Genomic DNA, 27,201 nt, shown 5'->3' with positions numbered 1-27,201 from the left:
TCTATAGAAATCTCTAAATGATTTCTTTGACCAGAGGGGAAAGGTTCCATTTACTACCTGCTGTAGAGAGCTTAGTTGACAACACTGAAGAGGAAAGAAAGGTTTAAAATAAGGTATTTTTCACATGCACTAAGGCCATTATTGCAAGAATAGCATAAAAGGGGATAGTCACAAGGCCAAATGGATGACATGGTCCAACTCTAGGCTTCTGACAATCGGCAGCCAAAGTAACTTTTGTACTTTTAAGTAATTATATTTAGCACTGTGTATTCACTGTCTTCTATTATTACAATGGCTATCCTATAAGGATACACTTAGCATTTAACTTGTTATGGTTTCAGACAGTGACTCTTAGATTTATTTACAAATGAACACAAGTTAAGTTTGAGCATTGGTTCCACAATGCTCAAACTGTATCTGCAAGAAAGAGTATGGATGGGAACTGCTGAAAACCAGTATAAGCTAATTCATAAAGGAGATTGATTATTAAAATTCCTCTTCCTTCTATCTTCAGTCTGTCTTCTTCCTTCACTTGGAAAACTTCTAGCCATCCCTCAAAGCCTATGATGCTATCTCTCTTTGAAGCTTTCCCCAGCTCCAGTAAACAGAGTTTGTTGCTTTGTCTTTTGTTTTAATCACATCCCTTTCATCACATTTTATGATGTTTCTGTTTATGTATCTCTTCCCATCTTGAACTCTTTAGGAAGGAAACCATATCATTAATGGAATCATTATATGGTTGTTAAAAATGGGCTCTCCAACCAGACAGACTATGCTCAAACCCAGGTTCTACAGCTGTGCAACCATGGGTATAATCCTTAATATCATCTGTAAAATGAGGAAAATGGGAATATCTGCTTTGTTGTGTTATTGCAAGGATTAAATGAGATAGTAACATACAAAATGCTTTGAATAGTACCAGGCTCTGTTAAATATTTGCATTATTTCTTTTTTAATATCACCATGTCTTGCTTAATGTCAAGCATAGAGTAGATGCACTGTGATTATGTATAAAAAAGATGAAGAAATTCCATAATAAATAAGCACTTCTAAAGTGTTAACTTTTGCATGGTTCTTTATCAGTTCTTCAATGATTATGATGAAACAGGAGCACATATGATGAAAGTATGTGTTCCAGGACTGAGCCTGAAGGCCCCCTTAATCCTAAATCAGAGTTTCTTCAACAAACTTTCACTTATTTTCCTAAAATATTTTATAAGGAATTAAGAGTATCTGTAAACATATTTATACCCTACAGAGTTCTAAAACAGACTTCAGGTAAGGAACAGTGGCTATGGTTGGCTAGGTTTGTATTAAATGTCTTTCTTCCGAAACATTTTGACATAACTAGGTACAGCCTGGGAAGCAATAAAGAATCTGCTCTTCTCATTCACTGAAAACTCCATTAGCTGGCTCTCCTGTGACCTGGTCGTGAAGACACTGGCTGCTAGTTCCTCTTTTGTCTCCTATGTGCACCTGTCTGGCAGTGAATTTTTCACTCAGAAAAAGTTTTGCCATATGCACAGGGAGTGGGACCCCAGGTATATGTGAAGGGAATGGGGATTCATGTAAAGCAACCTCTTCATTCTGAGAAGAACTCCATCTAGCAGGGGCTACAATCCACTGAAACTCTGACCAAAATGTGCTCATTCCTTCAACAAGTATTGAGCAATACAAAGTCCTGGCACTATTTTAGGGGCTAGGGATCCAGTAGTGAACTACCCAAGAGTATAAACAACTAAACAGACCATAAACAAAATAAAGTCTATTAGAAAGTAATGATGCACTATGGGGAGAAATGAAATAGAAAAGGCAATCAGATAATCTTGGAAGAAAGGGTAGGAGGCATGCAGTTTTAAATGGGAGGATCAGGAAAGGCCCCATGGAGACTTCAGAGATTTCTGATCATGTGTGCAATGGACTGAATGTTAGTGAGCCCCCCACGTTTATATGTCGAAACTGTAATCCCAATGTCATGGTATTTGGTTGTGGGCCTTTGGGAATAATTAGGTCATGAGGGTGGAACCCTCGTGAATGGGATTGGTGCACTTACAAGAAGCGGGCAGAGAGCTAGCTGGCTTTTTTCCCACCATGTGAGGAGACAGTGAGAAGTCGGCAGTCTGCAACCTGGAAGAGGGTTCTTACCAGAACGTGACCATGCTGGCACCCTAACCTCAGACTTCAGCCTCCAGAACTGTGAGAAATAAGTGTTTGTTGTTGAAGCCACCCAGTCTACGGTAATTTGTTGTAGCAGCCAAATGGACCAAGACAACATTTATGAAGCACACATATGGGAGACATTTTATATTTTTGAAAATAGAGTCTGCTCTTTTTTGGTGTAATTTATTTCATGGAAAAGGAATGATTTTAAACATTTGCTTACTTAATAAATTTTGACTATTGAGGAATTTTTTTCATTGCTTTTCCACTTTATAAATAACAATGTATTTCTCAGGCAAAGAAAAGTCTCAAGAAAAAAATAAAATAGAACTTTAAAAGTTCAGTAAAAATTAAGTTTATGTTTATTAGCTTTTCAATGATAATTGCCAAGGCAAATCACAAAATTCAGAATAACAAATTGGTTTTATGTTTGGTATCATTTAATAAATAAATGTTTAAAAAAATCTGTGATAGCTCAAATTAAAAAAAAACTTCATGTACTAAAAAGGTATTCAACTCCATCAAGCCTCTGCCCCCATGTTCTACCACAGATTATGCAAAATCCTCTTTGTGCATAAAGGCACAACTTCTGAGACTTTGGAAGACACTTGTGGTTTTGAGAAATAAATAACATTTATCTCTCGTGAAAAATGAAAGAGTCCCAAAACTCATCAGAGGCAACAATTCAAACTATTACTGAAAATGAACATACACAAGAGTTTTTTTAAAAAATGGAAATTGATTTTGATAACTCACATTTACATTAGTGTTCCATAAACTTAAATTGCTTTGCAATCACTTGGGTGCTTGTTAAAAATGCAAAGTTCTAGGCCCAGTCCCAAGATGTGAATGTGAAAATAGAACCACGGAATCTGCATGAGAATTAAGTACCCTGAATATTCAGGTCCCAGGGGTCCCCAGATAGAAAACAGTGGTCCCTGAAATGCAATGAAAACAAAGAAACAAAAAAATCCACTTCTATTAAGGAAATATTAACACACTGTACACTCAATCCATGAACATTTTCACACACTTTGATTAGAAGTGGCTTTATAATTAACAATCCATGTGTGTTTTACTTCTTAAAACTAACACTTTCTATTTGGAGATTACCAAGAGGTCAGTGTTAGGCAAAAGTCCCCCTTTCCTACCTTTTGATTTCCGTCTTCACTAAACCATCTTGGCATCACTTGACCCTCACTTCCTCCTTCCTTGGGGAGAAATGACTTAACTGATTGGTAAATCTGAAAAGGATAACTTCCCCGCTCTGCTTAATTTCTCTCTTTTGTCATTCTGGAAGCAAACTGCCCACAAGGAGCAGGATTCTCCTGTGCTCTTCCAAGCCTAAGTCTCCCCAGGCAGCACCACCTTCCCCATGCTATGTGCTGGGGTCCATCCAGGGCAGCATAACCTCTGACTGAGAGACTCCCTAATTCTGGACCAGTCAGCAGGACCATGTGAATCTCACACTGGGCTACAGCCTCTGACCTGGTTCCTATCATTAACAGACCACGTTAACACACCACATCCTCCATCTCCCACTCCTTTATCTTAGTTCTTACTCCTTCAGAATAAGGTGGGAGTAAAAGGGGATGCTGTTTATCTGGCTCCTTTCAAAACCCTCAGAGTCAGAATAAGGGCTATTGTCAGATATACATGTAAACATTGGAGTAGCAGTATTGGTCATTGATCCAAACACTGAAACCAACAAGCCATGTTTGTACCATTTTGTTTGAAACAAGTCTAAAAAGTTGTATTTCTTTTATCATTTTATTCATTCAGTAGTAAACAAAAAGAAACTAAAAGTAAAAATTCGTACCATCCAAATCACATGTTGAAATGTTGAAAAATACTTAAAAATTTATAGGTAGCAATAACATGATTTATGACTAAGTCTCAATCTAAGCTAGGGTGTTTACCCCAATCTCTAAAGTGTCATTCAACTCATCTATTATCCATCTGATTTGGACTTAAAATAAAGCCTAAACATTCAGTTAGAATATGCTGACAGAACAATATTGGGAAGTCATTTAATTTCTCTAACCTTCAGTTTCTTCATCTATAAATGGTAAAGTTATAAAAATTTTTCTCTTCATATATTTGTGGCAAAAATAAAATGGGAGTACCTATCATAGTGATTTATAAGTAATAAAATATCATTACGAATTATTATTATTTTTTATAAATTAGTATTCCTATTACTCAGTTATTTGATTTTTTTCAGGGAATCATGCAACTCTGCTATATGTATTTCTTCATATTAAACAACCAAGTACTGAGGAAATCCTACATGCTGTGGGACAGGTGCTATATACGCTATGGTTAATACACATTAGTGCATGCTTCCTGTGCTCAAGAAGCTTTTACTTAAAAGAAGAGATGCAAGAAGTACAGTGGAAGCAAAAAATAAAGAGAATAGCAGAGTAGATTTTGTGCAGTAACAAGCGTAAGGAAAGCGGAGATTAAAGAAATGAAAGGAGAATGGGCTCGACCCTAAAGATATCCTCGACTCACGTGGATGGAAGGGAGCAGGCAGGTAATTTCAGGGAAGACAGACACATGGGCAGAATCAGACAGGAGCAAACATGCCGTGAATGCTGGAGTAGTCGGGCAAGATGATTTCCTGCCCTTTGGTAAGCAGCTCCCTAAGTATTGTCCTGTTTCTTCAAGGTGAACAAGGATGCATGCCAACTTCTCAATTATGGTTTTTGGTAAGAATATGGCAAAAATATAGCTTTTAAAGGTCTCTGTAAAAAAGTGTCTTTGGATTGTCTTTAACCAAATTGTCTAGCATGTGAAGGAAAAAACGGAGCTAATATGGAGCAATCGGTGATGAGATAAGACAGAGTAAAGCTCAATTATGAGACTCCTAATTCTCATCTACAGAGTAAGACATTTATCATTATGTTAGAAAGTGTTTGGGGAAGATTATTTTAATTAGGAGGCACTTTGCATAAATATTCTCTAGCAGCCTATGGATTCCAGGGGAGAGAGAAATCTCTCATTTGTTTACTTTGTTTCAACTTTAAGTAACCCTATATAATCAAAGAGAAGGTGAAGAGAAGGAAATAAGAATGTCATTGTTTTACCTCTCTACTTGGGATCTGTCTCTACTATTTCCCAGCATAGCTATGAATGTAGTCAGCACTCATCCATATTTAGGAGAAGGTACACAAAGAAGCAAAGCAAGGAAAGGATGGCCAGTTAGTCAATTCTTATACTATATCCCTGCCTATATCTGGGATTGGCCTCAGACCAATAATCTTGGTACCTCAGAATCCATAATGTACTTGATGCATCAGCAGATTTTTCTGTGTCTTTATTGTGTAAAACATAAGCCACATCCCAGAGTGAAGAACATAGCACTGCAAGGAAACACCACGAATGACACCATATATAGTGAAATGATTGGAAGTTCTCTAAGAGGAGGTGACATGGTGTAGATGTCATGGCATAAGATCTCAAGCAATCCTTGTCCACTTGAAAAATTTCCCTCCCTTCCCAGCCTGAGAAAATGTATTTAAAGGAGTTGACAGACTTTCCTTAAATAATTGTTCTAGGATTTAAATTGTTCCCTAAAGAACAGACATTTCAGGTCCTTCTGGAATGTGGTAGGGCGAGGAGATGTGCTTCATGGAAATATTTCTAGACTCACCTTAGATAGCCACTGGCAAGAATAATTCTTACTGTTGTAACATGTGTGTATTTGAAATATATTAGCTAGGCAGGTCAACTCTGAAGTTTACAAAGATTTTGCAACTACACAGTTTCTTTGCTGATTTTGCATTTCCCTTGAAAACACTTACAAAATGCTAAGCTATATGTTGGTTTTATTGTTGTTGTATTCTAGAAGAGATATATAAGAATACTGAAGTCAGCTTACTATTTTGAGCATTATATTTTTAGTCTAAAATCTTGTTAGGGACCTACAGCTTATGTGCAAATTTGTAACAGAGGTATATTTTCTAAAAAGAATTTTAGCTATGCAACCTCTGTTGTCGTGAAAGAAGGCATTTGGCTAATTCCCTCTGTGTCTCCTTGAACATTTGCAATAACAGGAAGGAGTTAATTCTGCTTTTCACTCAGGTGATGTTTAAAAGCTTCTGCTAATTTCTTCTTCAAGGCACCAGAGATATTTAGGAATGGCTGAATATAGTGAAGACAGATGTAGGATTTGGGTGTTTGTTCAGGTGCTTCTGGCTTCTAATTATTTTATCATTATCCATTTTTCCCTGTAATTTGTTTAAATGTGGAATCACATCACCAATATATCTCATTGCTGCCGGGTCTTCAGTATTCTCCTGTTTATTCACGAGAGAGTTTCTGTGACCAAGTCATTAGTAACCATGAGTTTACTGAGATACAAAGTCAATTCTATTCAAATGGATGTCTGGGAAAGCACTTGCCCCCAGTATACTACCTTGACCTTACTAATCTAGGAACCTTAGAGCATTTCTTTACTTGTAGAGATTTAGAAACAAACAAACAAGCAAACGAACAAAACAAAAAAGTTAGCACTTATGAGGAAGGTTAGAGTGGAAAAAACATGAGTTCTAGCTTCTGAAGTCTGTGGTTGATTCCAGCTCTGCTGTTTGGTTTCTCAGAAATGAGACAAGTTTCTTAGCCCCTTTGAACAAATTTCCTCACCTATAAAAGTGGTTATTGAAAATACCTGTGAACTATCTGATACGTGGCAGAACCCAGCACAGTATAAGTTGCAACACAAAGTACTCAGAATCAGCATAAAGAAAATTACGTTTTTGACAGCTCTGTTCACAATGTTTAGGAGCCTTTCTACCTAAACTGGTTTTGTAAGAAGAGGGAAGACTGAAGCAATAATTAGAAAATTTGAGTTACAATAGGGTGTGTGCCTTGTCTCAAAATTATTCTATGATTCAAAATCACTCTATTGTTTCGAAGATCTATGAAGCTGACATTTTGATGACCTCTATTTTATGGATGAGGAAACTGAAGTTCAAGAAGTTTGGTGATTTACATAGGACCCACAGCCAGCATGTTTCAGGGGCAGGATTTGACCAGTGTCTGTCTATTTTCAAGGCTCAGTGTCTCCTAACCTGAATGTTGCCCTGCCTCTACAGCCAAGTTCTACCATTAATTCACAAAGGAACTCTGTGTAGCTCATTACTTTATCATGACATGTAATAGGAGGGAGTTTGACTGCATGGGTTTTCATATCTTCCTACTCAAAAGATCTATGATTCTTAGTTCCAGACTTTGTCACATGAACAAGATATCACACATTCTTACTTGAGATGAACACAAGCATACCTCTAAAAAGAGACATTACTCTCCCTCCCTGCTATTTAAATGTATCTCAGTAAAATGCATATATTAGTAAGGCTCAGGAAACATTCATTAATAATAGCAATGATTTTATGTATTCCAATTTTCCTCCTAAATCCATACAGGCTCAGGTATTACTTCATCTAGAAAAAAAAAAAGACAGGTTTTTTTTCAATAAATAATCTGATGCCTACTAAATGCCACCCTTGATGGTTGTGATGGGCACGATCATTGTTAAGAAGTGGAGATCATTTCATAAAGGAAGTGCATCTTGGTTGACAAGAAAGCAGAACAAGAAGAGCATCTTCAAGCTACAATGTGAAGTTCATATCTGCACATAATTATGATTCTTAATGTTAGATTAAAAAGCATTAGCAATTCAGCCCTAAGACACAGTTTCTTAACATTGAGTTTGCCAACATGGTCCTCAGGGTCCACCTTCAAATGTCCCCTGATCAACAGCAGATGGTGACCGTGCAGTGAGCACAGAAGCCTGGGCACTCCTACATTACAGACGGGCAAGTAAATCTGTGCCACCACTTTGAAAAGCAATTTGATCTTAAATATATGCTAGGATACATGAAACAGCCCATTCTCTTGTTCCATTAATTTTTCTTCTAAGACTCTATCCTAAGAACATAATTCTAAATGTGTAAGCAACCTCACACACAAAGAATTAAAGAATTATTCAAATACTGGACAAAATGCAAATAACTTACATGTCCTAAAATCAGGGTAAGTAAATTATATTATACACATTTATAGAATATAATGCAGGCATTAAAATATTTATGAAGGACCTATAATCTAATATAAAAAGATTTCTGCTCCACTGTTGAATTTAAACTACATAAACTTTTTTACATACAGTATTACTAAGTTTAAAGGAACAAAATATTACCAATGGTTATTCTTTGAATGGTGGGATTATGGGCATTTTATTCATATTTCTTTCTTTCTGTATATTTATAAACTTCTTACAATGATTGTTTATTACTTTGTAATGGAAAATCATTCCCTTTCTCACCATTCAGGTTTGATTTCCAATGCTATAGTCTTTTCACACTTAAATGCAGTTTAGTGACTTAAAAATATATGTATATAAAAAGACTTTACATATGTATATAAAAACACAAATTATGTTTGATCATACCTCAACCCAGTGGTTCTCAACATGGTGAGAGGTACTTTTGCCTGCCCTTCTTCCCCTCGCGGGATTCAGCAGTGCCTGGAGACACTTTTGGTTGTCAATGTTTGCGGAAAGGTGCTGCTGGCATTTTGTAGGTAGAGGCCTCGGCTGCTGCCAATAGCCTTATCATGCAGAGGACAGCACGCTCAACAAAACATCACCCACTCAAAAATGTCAGTAGTGCTGAAGTTGAGAAACCCCGCCTTAGACAAAATGTTTAAAAGTTATATTAATTCAAGACTGCAATGGGAACTCTGAGTTTATTACCACAACGTCTGAATAAACTTGCCTATCTATCATCACTCCATCCATCTACTCAATCCCATAGACATTGAGGGCACAGAGACAAGTGCTCTGCCTATGTGGTGCTTGAAGTTTAGTGGAAGAGAAAGGCATAGAAATCAAGTTTAATGTACTTTGAAGTGCTAAGGCAGAGTGCTTTGGGATAACAGATATGGGTACTTCATCCAGTTAGGTGGTTCAAGGGAGGCTTTCTGGAATAGATGGTTCCTGAGCTGAGCTTAAAGGATAAGAAGGAGTTAATCAGGTGAGGGGCAATGAGAATTTTATTCTAGAAGGAGGGACAGTCATAATACAGGGAAAGGCATGACACATGAAACAGCATGGGGTGCTTGGGAAATAATGAGTTTGATAGCCTTGGAACATAAAATGGGCACAGGTGAGGCTGGGGGAGAGGCACAGAGGTCTTAGGGCCAGAGTATCGTTTTCTGCTTCAGGAAGTCAAGACACGCTTCCCAGAGAAGGAAGAATATGAACTATGATTTGAAGGTTGAAAAGATGTTTCCAGGAATATGAGGAGGGAAGGGCATTCTGGGAGAGAGAACAGTATATGCAGAAGTATGGTAGCTGGAGACCACACAAAATGCTCAGGGAACTTAAGTTTAGTGTTGCTGAAACATAAAGTTGGGAAGAAAGAGGGAAAAAAAGAAATGACTAGAGATGAGATCAGTCAGACAGGCACTGGTCTGATAGTGACCTTTGTATTATATGCAAAGACATGGAGATTTTATTTTATAAGTGAAACAGAAGAATCTTGAGCATCAGCTCAGTCGCCATGTCCGGAAAGATTTCCCTTTTGAGAATATGAAGTCAGGTTGGAAGAAAGTGGGATGGGGATGGTGTTAAGATGAGACACGTGTATTGATTTAAAGGGACAAGCTATCAAAGATGCAGTGAGAAACCCACTGATACATGTTTGTTGTGCTTCCATGATATACTTTGTACTGCTCTGGACCCTATGGAAATACAGGGCAAATTCACTCTGTGCTGAGGTAGAGTGTTCTCTTCTCTGGCTGAGGAGAAAATAAATGAACACAAAGTAAATGACTTGGGGAACAGTGTATGAAGGTTTGTTATTATCAAGTATACCTTCTATGACATACATCAGGACTGACTGAATTCAGATTAAGGAGGAAATGTGGTATTAGAGAGAGGGTAGGTTTTGATCTGGGCTGAAATGGGGAAATATGGGTGGCATTTGAGTAAGAGAAGGCATTGTGGGAGAAAAGGGAAGAATGGTAGGGAAGACTTAGAAACTGGGATCAACAAAAAGTGTAAGGATGTGTGATGCTGAGTGCCTAAAAGTGTCACTCAGATTCAGCTCAAAGGTCACCTCTATGAGTCCTTTCTGATGTTCCCCCACCTTCTAAATAGTACTGGTCAGTCTCTTCTTATGTCCCCCTACGCCTTGCAAAGATGTGAGACCAGGAAAATTTACTAAATCAATTTGTCTGTGTGTAAACCCCTCTTAGCTAAAACTATGCCTTTAAGTTCCCAATTACTAGCACCGTTAAGTTCCCAGTACAGTGCCTGGTACACAGATCACTTTTAAGAACCTTCATTTCATGGATGATTGAATGAACGATCATGTTTAGTAATAGGTATGATGGAAGTTAAGAACAAAGACAGCAATGATACTAACTCTGCAAGTAATACAAAGTGTGTGGTGAGCTCTGTGCTCCAGTCACTGTGCTAAACGTAATTTTAAGAAATATCATTTAATTTACTTCTCACAATAATCCTATGAGGTAGCTATTATTCTCCCCATTTTTGAGAGAACTGACGTTCAGGGTGGTTATAAACTTCGTCCAAGACCATGTGGACAGTCAAAAGCAGAGCTGTGAACTGACTTCAGGTCGGTCTCACTTCAAAAAACATGAAATTAACCACTATTTATAGATTTTTCATTTTCAAGAGAATTCAGACTTAAGGTGATTTTACTTTTTAAAACCTTTGTTGATTCAATGTATTTGTCCTCGACCCATAAGACTTAATGTAATACAATAGTCGGAGGACCAGTTTACTTTGAAGAGTTGAAATGTGTCTTTAACAAACCCACAAGACAAGGGTTTATAAACTCAATGAAAAAAGCATAATGTCTCCTTGTCCAAGAGGCAATGAAACCTAAACAAAAATCAGTAAGAAGGGGGGACCCTAATTGCCTAGCCCCAGCATTGACTCATTGTGTAACACAATCATGTTGATGGCTTAATTTACATAACAACCCTCTAAATTGGCCTAGAAATTGTGAAATTAGGGGAAGGGAAAACACTGCACAAACACATACATCCTAATTCAAATCACTTGTTAATTTAGCAGATAATTCCATCAACCCCAAAAGAAGGACTAGACCCCCATCCACTCAATGAGACTAAGGACTCAAAAAAATCTAGATAAGTTTCCAAAAGGCAACATCTTACCAACCTGAGACCCCTTCTCAACGGGTTCCTTTATTGCCAACTCTAGTGTAGGGGTTGGCAAATTACAGTGAAAGGTCAAGTCCAGCCTGCTACCTGTTTTTGATCTTTCAGCTGTATTGTTTTACATTTACAATGGTTAAAAAATAAAAATATTCTGTGACACATGAAAATTGTACGAAATTCAGATTTGAGTGTTATTGGAAGACAGGCACACACATTCAGTTTTATACCTTTTGTGCTACAACAACAAAGTGGAGCAGTTATAACGGACTTCATGACCCACAAAGTTTAAAATACTTAACATATAACAAGATGACTGACAACTGTTCTAGAGTAAAGCTCAGCAGGTGCCAAAGAACTCAGTGAAGAAATCATTGCAAACATCAGGGGTTTGGCCTTTCAGATTTATTGCCTAACTCAGTGGTTCTCAAAGTGTGCCCTGGAGCAGCATGAGCCTAAAGCGAGAAATCATTAGAAATGCAAATTCTCAGACGCTAACCTAGATACACTGAATCTGAAACTCTTAGGGTGAGGACTAGCAATCTGTATTTCTAACACATCATCTAGGTGATTTTGATACACGTAAAGTTTGAGAACTGCTGATATAACTCAAGGAACGTGTTATCTTTTCATAATTACAAGAAAGGCATTTATTGGCTTCTATTTGTATCCCAAGCACTGAGCTAGATATTTCACTTATATGTTTGTATGCCCTACAACAATCCTGAAAGGTTGGGCTTATTAGCCTCATTTTACAGAAGGAACTCGAACTCAGGAAGGTTAAGTAATTGGTTGAGAGTTACTGAATTAGGATTTAACTCAGAGCTTCACTTGTCCTCACTTTACTCTGCCCTCTCCCTTATCATGTGTGAGAGAAAGCAGCTCCTTAGACCGTGAGGGAGCTGCCCGGGTTTATCAGGTAGGCTTTGGCATTCTCTTGTTGAATATAAACAATGTCACAGAGTACTAACATCAGACAAGACCACTCTGTGTACCTATTGATCAAGAAAAAAACAAGACCACTCTGTAATCAAGGCTGAGAAGAGGACAAACATGAACTTCGTTTAAACCACAAAAGTAACCAAATATCCACCCTTTTAGCTAATGTAGCTTGCTTTTTGCCAATTACAGCTTTAGCCTTTGTCTAGTTTTTGCTACTTGTACGTAAGATTTATTAAGCCAATTACCCTGGATTATTGACTTCATCGAACAAAGCCCTGCTTCCTAAATCATAATCCCCTAATACAAGCTCAAATCCAGAAGTCCTTTCTAACACTCTGTTACCGAGATGCCCCACAGTTCTCCATGGTGTGTGTCCTCCTTTTCCGCAAAAAGTAACGAAGCCAAATTGTTTGACCACAGGTGTGTTCCTGGTGCTCTTTGGCTGGAAGTCATTGAAATGTACAACCCCTCCACCCTCATCCCTCCTCACTGAGATTCCACCTATCTGCTCCAGGCTGGGGTGGGAAATGGGTTCCCAAAGTAAGCAAAACTAAAAAAATAATAGTCCCCAAACCAATCAGTACCAAGCACATTGCCAGGTTCAGAGCAGACATTTACATGGATTCATTATATCTTAAGTGGATTAATGGGCTTTTTAGAATCAACCTGATTACAATAATGACTTTAGGAAGCTGCCTTTTTTCCCTTTAAATTACAGTTTAAATTCCTATTTTTAGCTTCCAGTCTTTACTTATCAAAGTCTTTTGATCCCTCAACTCATCAGATTTCAAATGCCACCATCTTTGTGTAGCCTTCCCTGAAATTTTCCAACTGGATGAGATGGCTCTTCTCTTTGTGTTTTCTAAAGGCCTTGCTCCCCTCCCCCGCCACCCCGCACCAGACACTTTTTCATCTTGGATTAGTTATTCATGAGTTGTTTGGTCTTTAATTTGAAAACTTCCTAAGAACGGTAAAATGCCCCATGTCCTTTATTCCCCTTCACATAGTAGGTGCTTAGTAGATATTTGTTCAATTTCACTTAGAAATCCAAGTTGTTCTTGTTTTTTCCCAGTTATAGAATTGAAAGGGCTACTTTCCCAGCCAAATCAAAGTCCATCTAAGCTGGGCTTTTTCAGCTCCCTGCTGGATGTGTGATTTGAAATTATTTCCCAGGGCCATAAGGTTCTAATAAACAGTTACCTCAGATGCTTTTGGTGTGTGGTTTATCTCTGTTTTGCAGGGTAACATTGATGTTAAATCTTTCTAGCAGAGAAAAAAAGAAAGTAAAAAGATCATAATCAACTAATCAACAGTTTCCAAGCTACTTTGGAAACTTGAAGGAGGCACTAGAGGCTCTCAAGTATGTAGCACAAGTAGAAGTGCACTGGCATTATTAATGTATGGGAGTAAATTACACTCAGGCCATCATTTTTTTAGTATGTTCTACATATCAAGCATTGTGCTGGACAGCAAGGTTAATTATATAATCAAGGAGAGGGAGTAAAACTATGTTTATTTCCCTTTACATTTTTTTCTGTTTTTGTTCCAGGAATTCCACATTTTATACCATGTTCCTATGTTGGTATTACCTCACCCAGTACCCTGCATGTAGAACTTGTGCAAGCAACTTTCTGGCATATAAATTTGATAAACTTCGCTTTATCCATTAAAACCCCAGCTTAGAAATCATGTCCTCTGGGGAGTCATCTCTGATCGCTTCTATCTCTTCCACTTGGGATTAATTACTTTCCATTCTTTAAATCTCGGACTCGTACTGATTTAGCTACCATAATGTATTGCATTTTCTTTGTTTATACACTACATACCCTTATACAACTGAGAATTCCTTGAGGGTAGCAACTACTTTTAATTCATCTTTGTATACTGGGCCTAGCAGAGTGCCTGGCATATTGTAGACAGATGAGAAACAATAAATGTAAGCCATTGTGGAAACACAAATAACAAAGTATTGGTAATTATTGAAGTTGGATGATGGGTACATCAAAGTTCATTATACTGTTCTCTACACGTTTTGTGTGTAAAATTTTCCAGAATAAATGTTCAAAGTAATTGAAGACCTTGCAAGATGTTAGATGTATCTTGCAAAAATTTTAAATTCCCACCATAAATGAAGCTACTATATTGGTAACTACAACCTCTGTGTGCCCCAGATTTCTTTTTTTTTCTCATAGGAAATACATTTGAGGCCAAACAACATTGCCCTGAAATAAAAAACAATTATGCCATTTCAGAACAGGTGCAGGTCAAGAGTATTATATTAAACATGAGTTTCTGGAAAAACTGGAAATTGACAGTTCACATTAGATATCTTATTGAGGAGGGCAATCTATGGATTTTTGCCCATGTTGTCTCCCACCTGAATTGTTCCAGAAGCATAACTGGTACCTCTGCTTCCACTCTCTTACCTCTGAACTCATCTTCACCTACTCCCAGGCTGACGCACCTGAAACACTGGTCTGCCATATCGCTCATTATTTCTCCAAAGCTGAAGATTTTGAGCAAATGGCTCTTCACCAGTGAGAGAATAAGTGTCCTCTCGGCATTCACCCCAACGGACCCCTTCAGACACATCTCATTTCAACATTCTGATGCCCGCGTGCTACAAGGCGCTGCTCTTCTCCATTAAAGCTACCCTCGCTCAGTGCTCAGGGTCACAATTCAAGCTCTTTGCTCAGCCTGGAAAGTTATTTCCCCATTCTCCCATCTGGGAACTCCTTCTCACACTCTAAGTCCTGTACAACTGGTTTTTTCCTCCATGAAACCTTCCCTTGAGCCCTTTCCAGAATGTTCCACTCCATTTGTGCCTCTACAGGCCATTTCTTGGGTTTGTGCCCAGAGCTTATTTCTCCTGTCTTGTTAGGTAATTAGTTTCCCTTTCTAGAATGTAAGGTTACTGAGAGTTCATTCCTTCAGTGTTCATCTTGTCCCTTCCCACCAACTCAGTCAATGCCTAAGAGAGGCCCCTGCCCACATTTAGAATCCAATAAGCTATATATTACATGCAACACTGTGAAATGATGAGATTAATCCTGTGAGTGTCCTTCCTCCTTCCCTTTATTAATGAGTGGATATATGTAAAACCTCAAATCATTATATTAAAATCCCATTAGTCATTTTAATCCTCTTTACAAATTGCTTTTGCTCCCTAAACCTTGAATTTTTAACTGAAAGATAATTATTTTTTTAAAGTAGGGCTTTATTGAAATCAGAATCTAATTTAGGTGGGAGCAGAAATGTTTCTCTTTACCTTTTCCTATTCATGGCTAATTCTCACTAGCCATTGGAGACAATAATAAAGTAACACCGCTTTATCTTGACACTAATACAGAAGCTCACATTCATATAGGCTCAGAACTACTTTCTAAGTTAATCAATCCACAGAGTCACACTAGAGAAAATACTCCACGATGGTACCAGTGAACAATCATTGCCCCCTGAGGACAGTTTAAAGTTTGATGTTGCCTAAAAGAAGCTCACAGTTCTGCTCTGGGCCTCATCTTTACTTCTCCACCAAAAAGAATGGCTAATTCTCTGGCCTTTTTCTGGGCTATATTTTCTAAGTGGTACAATCTCAGTTAAATGTTTGGCAATCTACATTGGGAAAGCCCTTTTTGGCCTTTTTATCATTTGCAGGTAGAAAGGATGAAGGACTTGATAATCTAATATTTTGTGGCTTGCTCTGTAAAGGCTTTTTTTCTTATATCTCCACTTGACTGGTGATCAAAAGTTCTGTTTCTGCTTGGAGAGTGCCCCAATCTGAGAAAACAGAGACAGGAGGCCTAGGCTAGAATTCTTATGATTTCATTGGGTCTCACTGTTGGATTCTACTTGGGCTAGCCATTCATGGACATTGAATATGTCACAGATGGTCAAAATTCAGTGTAGATCTTCGAGGGAAAGGGGCTCAGGAAACCATTTGGCTTGCTTCTATTCTAATCCTGCCTCTAAAGTCAGTAGTGTGGTTTAGCTCACTTACATGCCATGCTTGGGTCCTATACTTGGGTTGGGAAATTGTGTAGCCATTGTGTAATCTTATTTCCTATGAATGCATTTCCCTCAGATATCTCATAGGGGGTTAGTGGACAGTTCAGTACAAGTTTCAGGAATTCAGGAAATTTCCCACCAATGTTTTCGTTAATTCTCTTTCCCAGTATTAGGAAAGAGAAATAAGTGAAAAGTGTGTTGTCGTAGGAAAAGCACTATAGGATTCAGCAGTCCTTGGATTCGGTTCTGTCTCTGCTCCCAGTTAGTGTTGCCTTCTGATAAATCAGTTAACATCTCTGGGTTGCAGTGGTCTTCTATGTCAACTGAGACAGTTGGACTAGATCAGTATTTTTTAACGTATACTTCAGAACAAAAAAGATTTTTTTTCCCAATTTTTTTCTACTTGTCAAGGAAATATACCTCATGTATGGTGATAACCTGCATCTTTGTTATTTTAGCACAACCAAGCCTTGCATATTGAATCCAAAGTTTGCCCAGCTTATTGGACATTTTACACAATATCTTAAATGTGTAGGCACATCATCTCTATATATGTGTGTGTATAGAAATAAAGATTCATATATGGACATGGATATTATTATCTGGGTATGAATATGGATACCTATCCCAAGAAAGATGTTTCAGACTAGCTCAAAATTCTGTGATTCTATTTGGGGGAGTTAGGTTTACAATTCTACTTTTTGTATTGTTGGAACTCAAATTTGAAGGTTTTGTCAGAAAATCTTTAAGTGACATAAAACAGCACTTAAAGAATAAAAGCTGAGTTATTTGCAGGGGGCTTTTGCAAACTTGGGACTTTTGACTTTAAATGTCTACACTACCAACACTGGCAATAAAAGAACTGTGCGCTATCTTATAGGGCTGTGAAAGTTGACTTCCTCGAATACCTCCATGATGGTTTTCCTCAGATCCTTCTTCATCTAGCTCTGAAACCAAGCCATCTTGAGTATAGTGCACTAAAATGGTGGGCTATGGCTCAACTGAGTCCAGAGAACAAAAACTAATATGGAGAAGGAATGAAACAGAAGCAAATTATTCCAGTCATAGAAATTGAAATGATCTTATCTGTATTTTGTTAAGTCACCACTAGTGAGTGCACTGAGGCAGAAATCTCAAAATAATGCAAGATTGTTGTGTAGCACTTGGAAAAGTTTGTTTTTGTATTGTTTTCCTTCCAGCAAAAAATGTAAGGTTAAATAAAATTACTGTGTAATATGAGAAAAAGCAGAAACTATTTTCTGAGGTTTTATTTAATCCCATTACAATATTATTCTTATGTGTGCCTGAGCAGAACTTGTCACAGATTGAGAATACTTAAAAGAAGATACGAAAATTGCATGGAACTTCTTCTGTTCTTTTAAGGTCTAAATAGTAGAACCTAATGAACCCACTTGTAGAGAAAAGGACTTTCTGAAGATAACATACATTGACCATTATTAACATATTAACAGAAACAACCTGTGTACCGGATATAGTTTGGGATGATGTCATCTTAGCTATCAGGTCTTAGCTCCTTAACTTGGTCAGAAAGATTAGAAGCATGGGCAGGCTTAAATATGTTCCTCATCTTCCCCCATTACACACAACGTGAGAAGTGAATATTCATAAATAACTCGGCAGTAAAAGATCATATCCTTAGGAACTCCATTCTTTCACTTGAGAAGAAAGAAGAGCTTGGATGTAGAATTGACATCAAATAATTAGGGTTTAAATAATTCAAAGCATGTTATTTCAGTAGAAAGATTGTATATGTATATATAAAACTATATATATAACTATATATATATAACTATTAACTGGAAGTTAATCAACTTTTTTTACTCCCCAATCGTTGTATAGTAGAATTGATTTGGGTAGTAAAATTTATATTAGATGGATAAAATATTTATTGGTAGCACCAATGCTGTCCTGTGCTTATATGGGTTCCCACTCAAGAGACAAATGAGCAAAGTGGCTCACTGGGGAATGTAAATGGAACACTTTTGCAAATTAAGAGTTCACAGCACATTTTTGCTAAGCATTCATTAACTCAATTTTAAATCAAAAGCTTACCCATTTTATATCATAATCAATAACCCAGCTCCACCCCCGTACCTCCTAACTAATGAGGCAGCCACATATTTCCCTCACAAATCTGGGTGGTACTCCAGAGGATGGAATTACTAATGACATTACGGCGTGGTAGCCAACACGAAACTTGTCAACCCAAACAGCAACCTGTATTATCACCCCATAATAGAGAGTCCTAACTTCCCACCTTGGAACTATATTTAACCCATAATATCACCCTAAACTCAAATAGGTTTCAAACAGAAAGATAATGGCACAATATCCCTTCCTTTCCAATGTCAAATATCTGGGTAAACAGCAATGAACTACCCAGTGCTAGGCCGCTCCATGTCAAGCATGCATATTTTAAAACTTTTACTTTGCGTATTAAGCCTCCTCAACTTCTGCAGCGTCTGTATCCACTTCTGAACCAGACCTGACCAACAGCACAGATGGGAGCGACCACTTTACCTTCCGAAAAATCAATCAGTCCCAGCAAATGAAGCAGCTTCAGAGATGCACATATAATCACAACAATACCCACTGTTTGCAGTCCTTCCGACTCCCACTCGAGAGTCAACATCCTTCAGGCTGGGTAGAGCATCCCAGCCTCCGAACCCCTTCGGAGTGGAGGGAGTTAATTAGAGAATCCGAGCAATATCTGGCTTGGAACGAAGACCCACGAGGGGGGAAAGTGAGCAGCTCCTCAAAGATGCACCTGGCAAAGCAGCGGCCCCCCGGGGTGAGGTCCGACCTGGGCTGAAGTCCAGGCTCTCATACTGACGCTGGCATTTGCCTGGTAGGGTCCCTCAATCACAGCGCGCCGGCCTTGGGACTCTGAGCTGCAGCCAGCGAGTACTTGGACTTCAGAGCTGCGAGGGAAACATCTGTTGGAGAACCGGAGAGTTTGCTGTGTCCCTGCAGAGAAGAGACACTCCCAGGAAACTTGCCCTGGAGAGCACAGCGGCGCTCCGCGCGCTGACGACGCAGCACCGTGCTGAGAAGAGCTGTCTGCGCGCTAGTTTGCAGCCTGGGAGGCTTGCGAATGTCCCCTTTTTGCCATAGCAACTGCTCTCTCTTCGCGGAGCAAGCTCCTCGAGGCAGCTCAACCCGCTCGCTCTCAGGCTGCTAGGAAAAATTCAATTTTGGTGGCTGGTGCCTACAGCCCCTTAAAAAAGCCCCTGCGGAAGCCCATGGGCAGCTTTTCTCGGGAGAAAAGTGCAGGGGCAAAATATCCATGATTCAATGGCTTTTTTCAAGCGGGAGCATCCAAACCGCCGCCCACTTGCCACTACACTGGGCCTGTTCTGGTCCCCGTTGACACATGATTGAGAGCATTATTAGGGAGATTGATTTAGTCACTATATTTACAAACATGGATGGGGGTGGGCAGGGCAGTGCCTTGCAAGAACACTGCTGTTTAGTAACTGCCCCCTGGAGGGTGAGTGCTACCATCGTCCTTAAATTCTTGCTTTAGCCTGTCTCAAAGCAAAGTTTCACAAACTTCCCTAATGATAAAAATTACTCGGCTTGTTAAAAACAATCTTTTGTGGAGAGTCTGATTCAGAGGATTCTGGAGTTTGTGTTCTTAAACTAGAAGCTAGGTGATTCTTACCATCAGGGAAGCATGAGTCCTACTGTCCTGAAAGATCCCAAGGGGCATTCTATTCCAAACCACACCAAGCAGCCTAGGCAGCTTTGTGGGAATGGTCACTGGATTCTGGGCTATGTCAGAACCACACTGGCTTAGTCATTCTGCCAGTTATCTCCTCTGTGCTGAAACCCAGCCCAAGAGTGGTGGTGAAAAGAATCAACTGGGATTCTGTACGTGAAGGGATTTTTAGCCCCTGGAACTCACTATGAAACATAAAGGCTTATGAGTAATGTCTCAGACCCCAGGGGATATCTCCTGGTTCTGCTACTTTCTTGCTTTGTGATATTTTGCAAGACACTTAACCACTCTGAAAACAGTTCTTATTCTGTGAAGTTGTGATTATGATCCTTCAATGCTTTATTTAAAGTTCTCCATTTAAAGGGAACTCTGGCAACTTAGAGTGGTCATAATAATAGTTAACATTTACTGAGCATTTACTATGTGCTCATCAATATGAACTCATTAACTCATCCCCATAGCTCTATGTGACAGGGATTATGGTCATCTTCATTTTATAGGCGAGGAAACAGAAACATAATGAGGTTAACTTGCCAAAGCTGTGGGCACAGCGCTTGGTAGGCGAGGAGCATTCATTCTTTCATTCAGTTATTCTTTAACATTTATTAAGCTGCTACTATGAGCTATAGATGACACATGAATGATAAAATGGGAAACAATGTCCAAACCTATCCTTTGGGGACTTACAGGCTAATAGCGGAGGCAGGCATGAAATTGAATGTGACCCATAAATGTTCTAGCACTTGAGTAGATATCTTTGACGGTACAGTGGGAGCACAAGAAGGGAACGTCAGCTCCACCTGGGGAAAGGTGGGTGGTGGTAACAGGAAGGAGACTTCATGGAGGAAGTAACCATCAATGATGGTAGCTTTCATCGTTATTGGAAATATTGTATCATACACAAGCTTCAGGGTAGGCAGGCTTGGGTTAAATCCTGATTCTGTCACTTGTTTGCTGTGTGAATTGGGGGAAACTGCTCCATCTCTGAGTCTCAGTTTTCTAAATGCAGCTGCCTCCTTGTCATGGTTGACGTGAGAGTTAACGGACCGTGGAGAGCTGAGCCCAGCCCCTGGTATTCCCTTGCTCAGCACAGGGTAGTTGTGGGATTATGATAGAAGTGCCAACTCTTTAGAGGCTCTGCTGGGTCTAGATGGATGACATGACTTTGCTCTTCTCTGGTCCTGCTACTCCTCCCTGCCTCTAAGTCTAGTTGCAGTCTTTTCTCCATAAAGACTTTTTGAACACCCCAGCCCACAGAGCTATTTTTCTCCTCTGGGTACCAGGAAAATAACAGGTACATACAACTTTAGGTCATCAAGTTGGCTCTTTTCATTTTGGATAATATGCTTATGGGAGATATCTTTCTATCAATCGGCCTAACCACCTATCCATCTAAACATGTTTTCAGTTGCATCATCAAGCCAGTGAAGGGGAAGCAGTTCTCAGCAGTTGATGGGAAAATAAATGTTTTAAGTAACAATTCTCTGAAATTCCTGCCAACATATAACTATAGGAAGTCAAAAGTTAAAAGAAGTTACAGAAATTAATTAGGTCAGTTAAACTATAACTGTATTTTTTAATCCTTCCCAATACCATATTATAGTTAAAAAAGCTAAGGTACAGAGAGGTTAAGTGACTTAGTCAATGTCACACAGCTAGAAAGTAATAGAGCCAGAATTAAAATATCCCTTTGACACCCAAACTTATTATTCTCCCTTTATGCATTTCAGCAGATTTCAGCAAATATTTGTCAATTGATCTTTTGAATTATAGAGTTAGGCAAAGTATTTTAAAGTTGCCACATCCCATTTTCCAGGAAAGAAATCCCAGCCCTGCTTGAAATTCACATAAAGCCCCAGGGGTACGATTTTGTTAATTCCAGGCAGTATTTCCCTTCAGGATAATGGCATTCCTAGTGTAGGATCCACCAGCTGAGAGTCTTGGAGGTCCATCCCTTTCCTATCTACATTAGCTACATTTGTGCTGGGTTTTCAGAACACTTTCTGTTGGCTCCAGCTATAGGATCTTCTAGCTCTCAAAGAATACAATGGGCTCTTTCACATGCAGCCCCCTAGGATTTTGTAAGGTAATAACACCATTGAAGAGTTTCATTCTTCATCTGGAAATCTAGGGAAATGGGAAACACCTGGAGAGGAGTGTTTCTCTAGGGGCATTTTGGGAAAGAATAGTTGGCTGCATATTATTTTAAAGAAGCAACAACTCCAGCTTAGGCTCTATCATTTTGTTGCAATAATTTGTTAGCCCCAAGTCAGGTTATTATATTAAAATATGCTCTGGCTTTCTCTCCCCATTCCCAGGCTCACTGCTTTCTTTACATTGTAAGGAATACCCACCGTAGGAAAGGAATACCAAAGGAATAAACTAACATTTCATGGTCACTTACTCTAAGCCAGGCACCATATACTTTACATGTATAAATTAATTTAATCTTACCACAGACCAGAGTTAGGTATTATTATCCCTATTTCAAAGAAAAATAAAAACCAAGGTTATTGAGATTACATTATTTCCACAAAGTCACATTCAATAAAGGGCGCACTCAGAATTTATGTCTGATTAACTCTAAAACTAATAGCCACTAGCATTTATGGAGAACTTATAAATGTTAGGCACTATTCTAAAATCTTTATGCATATTAACTAATTTAATTCTTTCATAATTCCCTGAGATTTATATTATTACTTGGGTTTCAAGGAGAAAGTTCAGGCTTTAAAAGGTGAAGTGATTTGCCTGAGGTCTTGCCAAGAGTACTTGGCAGAGTTGAGATTTGAATTTAGGCATCCTGGGTGCCAGATTCTATGCACCATGGTGCCTCTCCACACCATGTTGAAGGGTTCTTTAACTGAGGCTCTGCTAAGGGACCCTGAAGAATCGCCAGGAACTCTTGGGAAAATGAATTTTAAAATGTACTCAAGGAGGCATGGCCAAGCCAATTAACTGGTCTGAGGAAGAGAGGATCAGTGAGTAGACTTTCAATTTTCTTGCAGCAATCCATTGTGATCCTTTAAGTAATCTCAAGTGAGCTAATTTGTCTGAAACTTGAAATTGATCATTTCCTTTTCTTTTTGTAGCTTCAGTTTGAAATTTCACCAAGTTGAGAAAAAATATTAAAGTTGGATAGATTTACCTACCTACCTATTTCCTCTCCAAAATATAGGTAGAATGACAATATGTACAGGAACTAGTGAAGTCAAATTTAAATTTAATATTATTAATTTATACTTGTGTCAACTTTTAGAGATCATTTAGAGATCAAATCATCCAATCTTTTTATCTTACAGGGGTTTAAAAGTGAGGTGCAGAGAGCAGAAAATGACTTATTCAAGGTCAAAGGACTTGGTAAATGGACAAAATTGGCTTGAATGTCATGATTCCTGAGCTATTAATGACAGGAGAAACCAGGGTGATACACTGAGAAGTTAAAAAGAAATTAAGTTCTAAAGGAAAACTCTTCTACTCTCAGTCAATAGGAGTTAAGAGAAGCAAGACGTCAATGTGGTTGGCATCATTGAGAAGTTTCCATTGAAGAGAAAAACTAATCTGGGTCTTTAAAAATAAGTGAGGAGAGGAGGAATGACTTTCCCAGAAGTAGAAATGCACACATGCTAGGGCAGCATTCACGATGGTGGCATGGCTGGATTGAGGCCTCCTAGGCAGGAGAGAAAAATGGTCCTGGAAAGTTGTTGGAAGAGGCCTCTTAATGTTGGGACCTTATAGGGCAAGTAATGAGGACAAAGTTGTTGTATGACCCTTAGTGTCTCTTCTAATTTTAAGATTTTCTCACCAAAATGACAAAAGCTATTCACTTTCTGATGCCGTCTATTCTATCCCAAACCCTTACTTCTACCCTTAGTATATCACATATCTCTATCTTGGGGTTTCTCAATTACTTGCACAGATCCCTAAATGTTCTCCAGACAAACTTTCACTCAAACATGACAGGACTCAAGCTATTTTACTTAGTCACAGGGCTCATTCTGAAAGGTTAGTAAATGCGCCTGGCATGCATTTCTTTAAAATAAGTAAGACATACAACTTTGTCACTCATGTCAAAACCCTTTTCATGTGCTCTCTCTATAAAAGGTGTCGGCCACTTACCACTACCATGGGCTGGCTTTAGGGCAATGATGATCAAGGATAATAATATGATTATCCTTTCTTTATTATCTTAAAATTAGGATCCAAATAATTTTGAGCCCCTGCTATGTGACAAACAGTATACAGTGTGCATTACATAACCTATCTCATTGAATCCTTACAACATCCAGGTAAGATAAGTAATATTATTAACTCCATTTGATAGATGAGGACACTGAAATGGAAACACTTAAATGTTCTTATACTGCAACATAGGGGAAGCGATTTTGGCTTTGTGTGGTCCAACTTGAAATTTATGTGAACTATGCGAGTGCAGAGGGCCTGACTGATGACCTATCAAACATACATTGTACATCTGCTTCTGCTTTACTCATTAAAGATTTCATTTTCCTGAGGTAAAGATTGCTGCTCACTTCGAAGATATAGATCATTGCCTTTCTTCCTGTGACACTGATATTAATACTCATTGCCCCCTTCCCAGACACCAGGGTCATGCTGCCCCACTATGTACGTGCTAATCTTCAACTATACTTCTCTGATGAACTTTTGAAAGAATAACCCCCTGCCAGGCTTGATGTTCTTTTTTCTAGCAAGGTATAAGACTATGCTAAAAACCATGCTTCAATGTAGCATTTCTCAGAGCTGAGAGACTGTCTCCTGGGCTATAGCCTTCAGCTTAGCTGGAATATAACTCTTTCTTAATCTTAGTCACAGACCGGTTATTGACTTTCCATCTGCATTGCATGGCATAGTCAACAGGGTATCAGAGAAACTCACCCGAGGTCCCTCCCCTGTGTTCTCCTTTGGACAGGCACTCAGTATCAGCACAGGCCCCTTGAGCCCCTCTGGCTTCCCAGCATTCTTAGTGCTTTGGTGAGTTCTCCTGATATCCAGACCTCATAGATTTTAAAAAGTGACAGTCCTGAGTTTTGCCCAAGCTGTTAAAATGTTAAGACTTGGAATCTTATGGAGGTACCAGTACATTTCCTAAGTGGAAGGGTACTATAGGAAAGTCCTTAGGCAGAGAAAGCAGAAGGACCATTCGAGTCAACTGTGTTGGCTCAACTTTTTAAAACATGTGGCTTAAAAATTGGAAAGATTTGTACTTTATAGTAAAATGAAACAAAAAAAGGGGGTTGGGGATTGTGCTTCTAAAGCCTGCCAGCTCCTGAATGCACAGCCACAGACTGGAACTCCAGCTGGCTTCACATACAATGGGTACAAAGTCAATACTCATCTTGCCCACAAATCACTAGGATGGGGTGCGTTTGACGTTCCAAAACTGTTTTTTTTTATATACTCAGTTAGAGAAACTAACTTCATAAAACATCTTTTCAAAATTCTGACCCTAAGAGAATAAAAGTATTCCTAGGAGAAAGCTTGAAGTTATAACTCTTATCATGTCCTTGAAATGTAAACATAGCCCACATCACTTGAGACTAAGGCCTTGGCTCAGTTAGTAGAACCCAAAACTAAGAAAAAAAAAAAAAAAGGAAAAGAGACTTTTAAAAATTCAAGCAGGAAAACTATGAGATCTCTGTCTGTGTCTATCTGGATGTATATATGCCTGCGTGTACATTATAAATATGATATCTCTATCTCTGAATGGTATTATCAAAATAAATTTGTAAAAGAGCTCTATTTAATAGATTTGAAAGTAAGCACTTACAAATCAAATATTTCTAAATGTAACATAAGCTAGTCCCAAAATTTAAAGGACCACATGATCTAGGATTAATCTTTAATGAATAAAAACAAGTTTAAGTTGCTAGTTTAATTAATACAGATATGTCTTTAGAGTCATCAATATTAAGTATAATACTTTTATTGTACCTAGGTTTACTGAAAGTCAATAAGCTCATGTTATCTCTGTTACAAAATTTGTCAACAAGAAAATTAACTTGGTATGATGATATTTTCATAAGTAATGAAATAGAGATAAATGGAAAAAAAGTTTTTTGGGTGAACTCTTTAAGAACACTTACGTTATGATATGCCTACCTAAGCTTCTCCCAATTTTTGGTAACTTGAAACTTTAAAGTTTCACTGAATTAAGTTAAATGATGGAAATTCATTGAATTCTAGATCATTTTAAAATAAGATAAAATACTGAAACATTAGTTGCTAAAGAAGTCTATGTTTACCTATTTTTGACCTCTTATTACAATGATACTAAATATATTTGAGACTATTAGTAAATATATTTTGTGCTTTATTGCAATGTTATACAATAAAGTGTCATATGTTCCTAGAAATTAATTTTTAAAAAGGACTGTATATGTAAAGTAGGATATATGTTGTTGGTAAGAGAAAGTATAAAAAATTGAGATTTCTTGTTAAGGAAAAAGAAAGTGATTTTGTCCAGAAGCTGGTTATTTCTAAATGGAAAATGAAAGAAGGGACAAACTAATATGAATATAAAAATTTGTGGAAGGTTTGTGGAAAAAGAACCCTGAGAAAAGAATTTGTGTGTAATTAAATTGAATTTGAGTGAATGAATTTTAATATTATAGGTAAAATGCTGGAAAACTAGAATTTGTGTTTTTCTCTGCTAAGAGGACAAAGTTTTCTTGAAATATTGATCTGTTGTTTTTGACAACTGACTGTAAAGCTTCCTTACCTCTTAAGTAGTCTCTTGTAACTTTCTGTATTTGTCTTAGAATATTTTATTGTCATCTTGATTAAGTGAATAAGTAGTGTTTCACAGTGACTTATGATCCTACTTCACCAAGTGTTTAAAACCTTTTGATATCTTTGACAAACTTCCTCAAGTCAAATTCTAAATGAAGTTCTTTTGACCTCTAGCTAACTTTTGGATGCTTCAGAGAGCCCTAAAACAGCTCAAAGGGAGATATTAAACTAATTAGGCTTATTTGGTAGGTTAAATTACATGGGAAACATTGTCAAATGAGTAGTGATAAACCTTCTTAGGTTTTATTGTATGGGTGAATGTTATTAATATATATGTTCTAGAAATTATATGAAGTTTCTAAAATTTGAAATGTCCTGGTATGTTGTCA

General features: G+C 38.1%; 1 protein-coding gene across 2 annotated transcripts in view; it reads right to left on the bottom strand.

Moving 5' to 3' along the window:
* The window catches only part of KCNIP4 (potassium voltage-gated channel interacting protein 4), a 542,247-nt gene that overhangs the window by 224,123 nt on the left and 290,923 nt on the right, over nt 1-27,201 (bottom strand). Inside the window, exon 1 of one of the 2 annotated variants that reach the window (XM_059923269.1) lies at nt 18,862-18,973. The exons of the other annotated variant lie outside the window; for it this stretch is intronic. Within the exon in view, the coding sequence (XP_059779252.1) occupies nt 18,862-18,973 (112 nt within the window). Of the gene's footprint in view, nt 1-18,861; nt 18,974-27,201 lie in introns of those variants that run through there. 2 annotated transcript variants of the gene reach the window in all.

The sequence above is a fragment of the Balaenoptera ricei genome, chromosome 5, assembly GCF_028023285.1.
Source record: "Balaenoptera ricei isolate mBalRic1 chromosome 5, mBalRic1.hap2, whole genome shotgun sequence".
Lineage (NCBI taxonomy): Eukaryota > Metazoa > Chordata > Mammalia > Artiodactyla > Balaenopteridae > Balaenoptera > Balaenoptera ricei.
The sequence above is the reverse complement of the archived record's forward strand: the minus strand, read 5'-3'. Positions and strand labels throughout refer to the sequence as shown.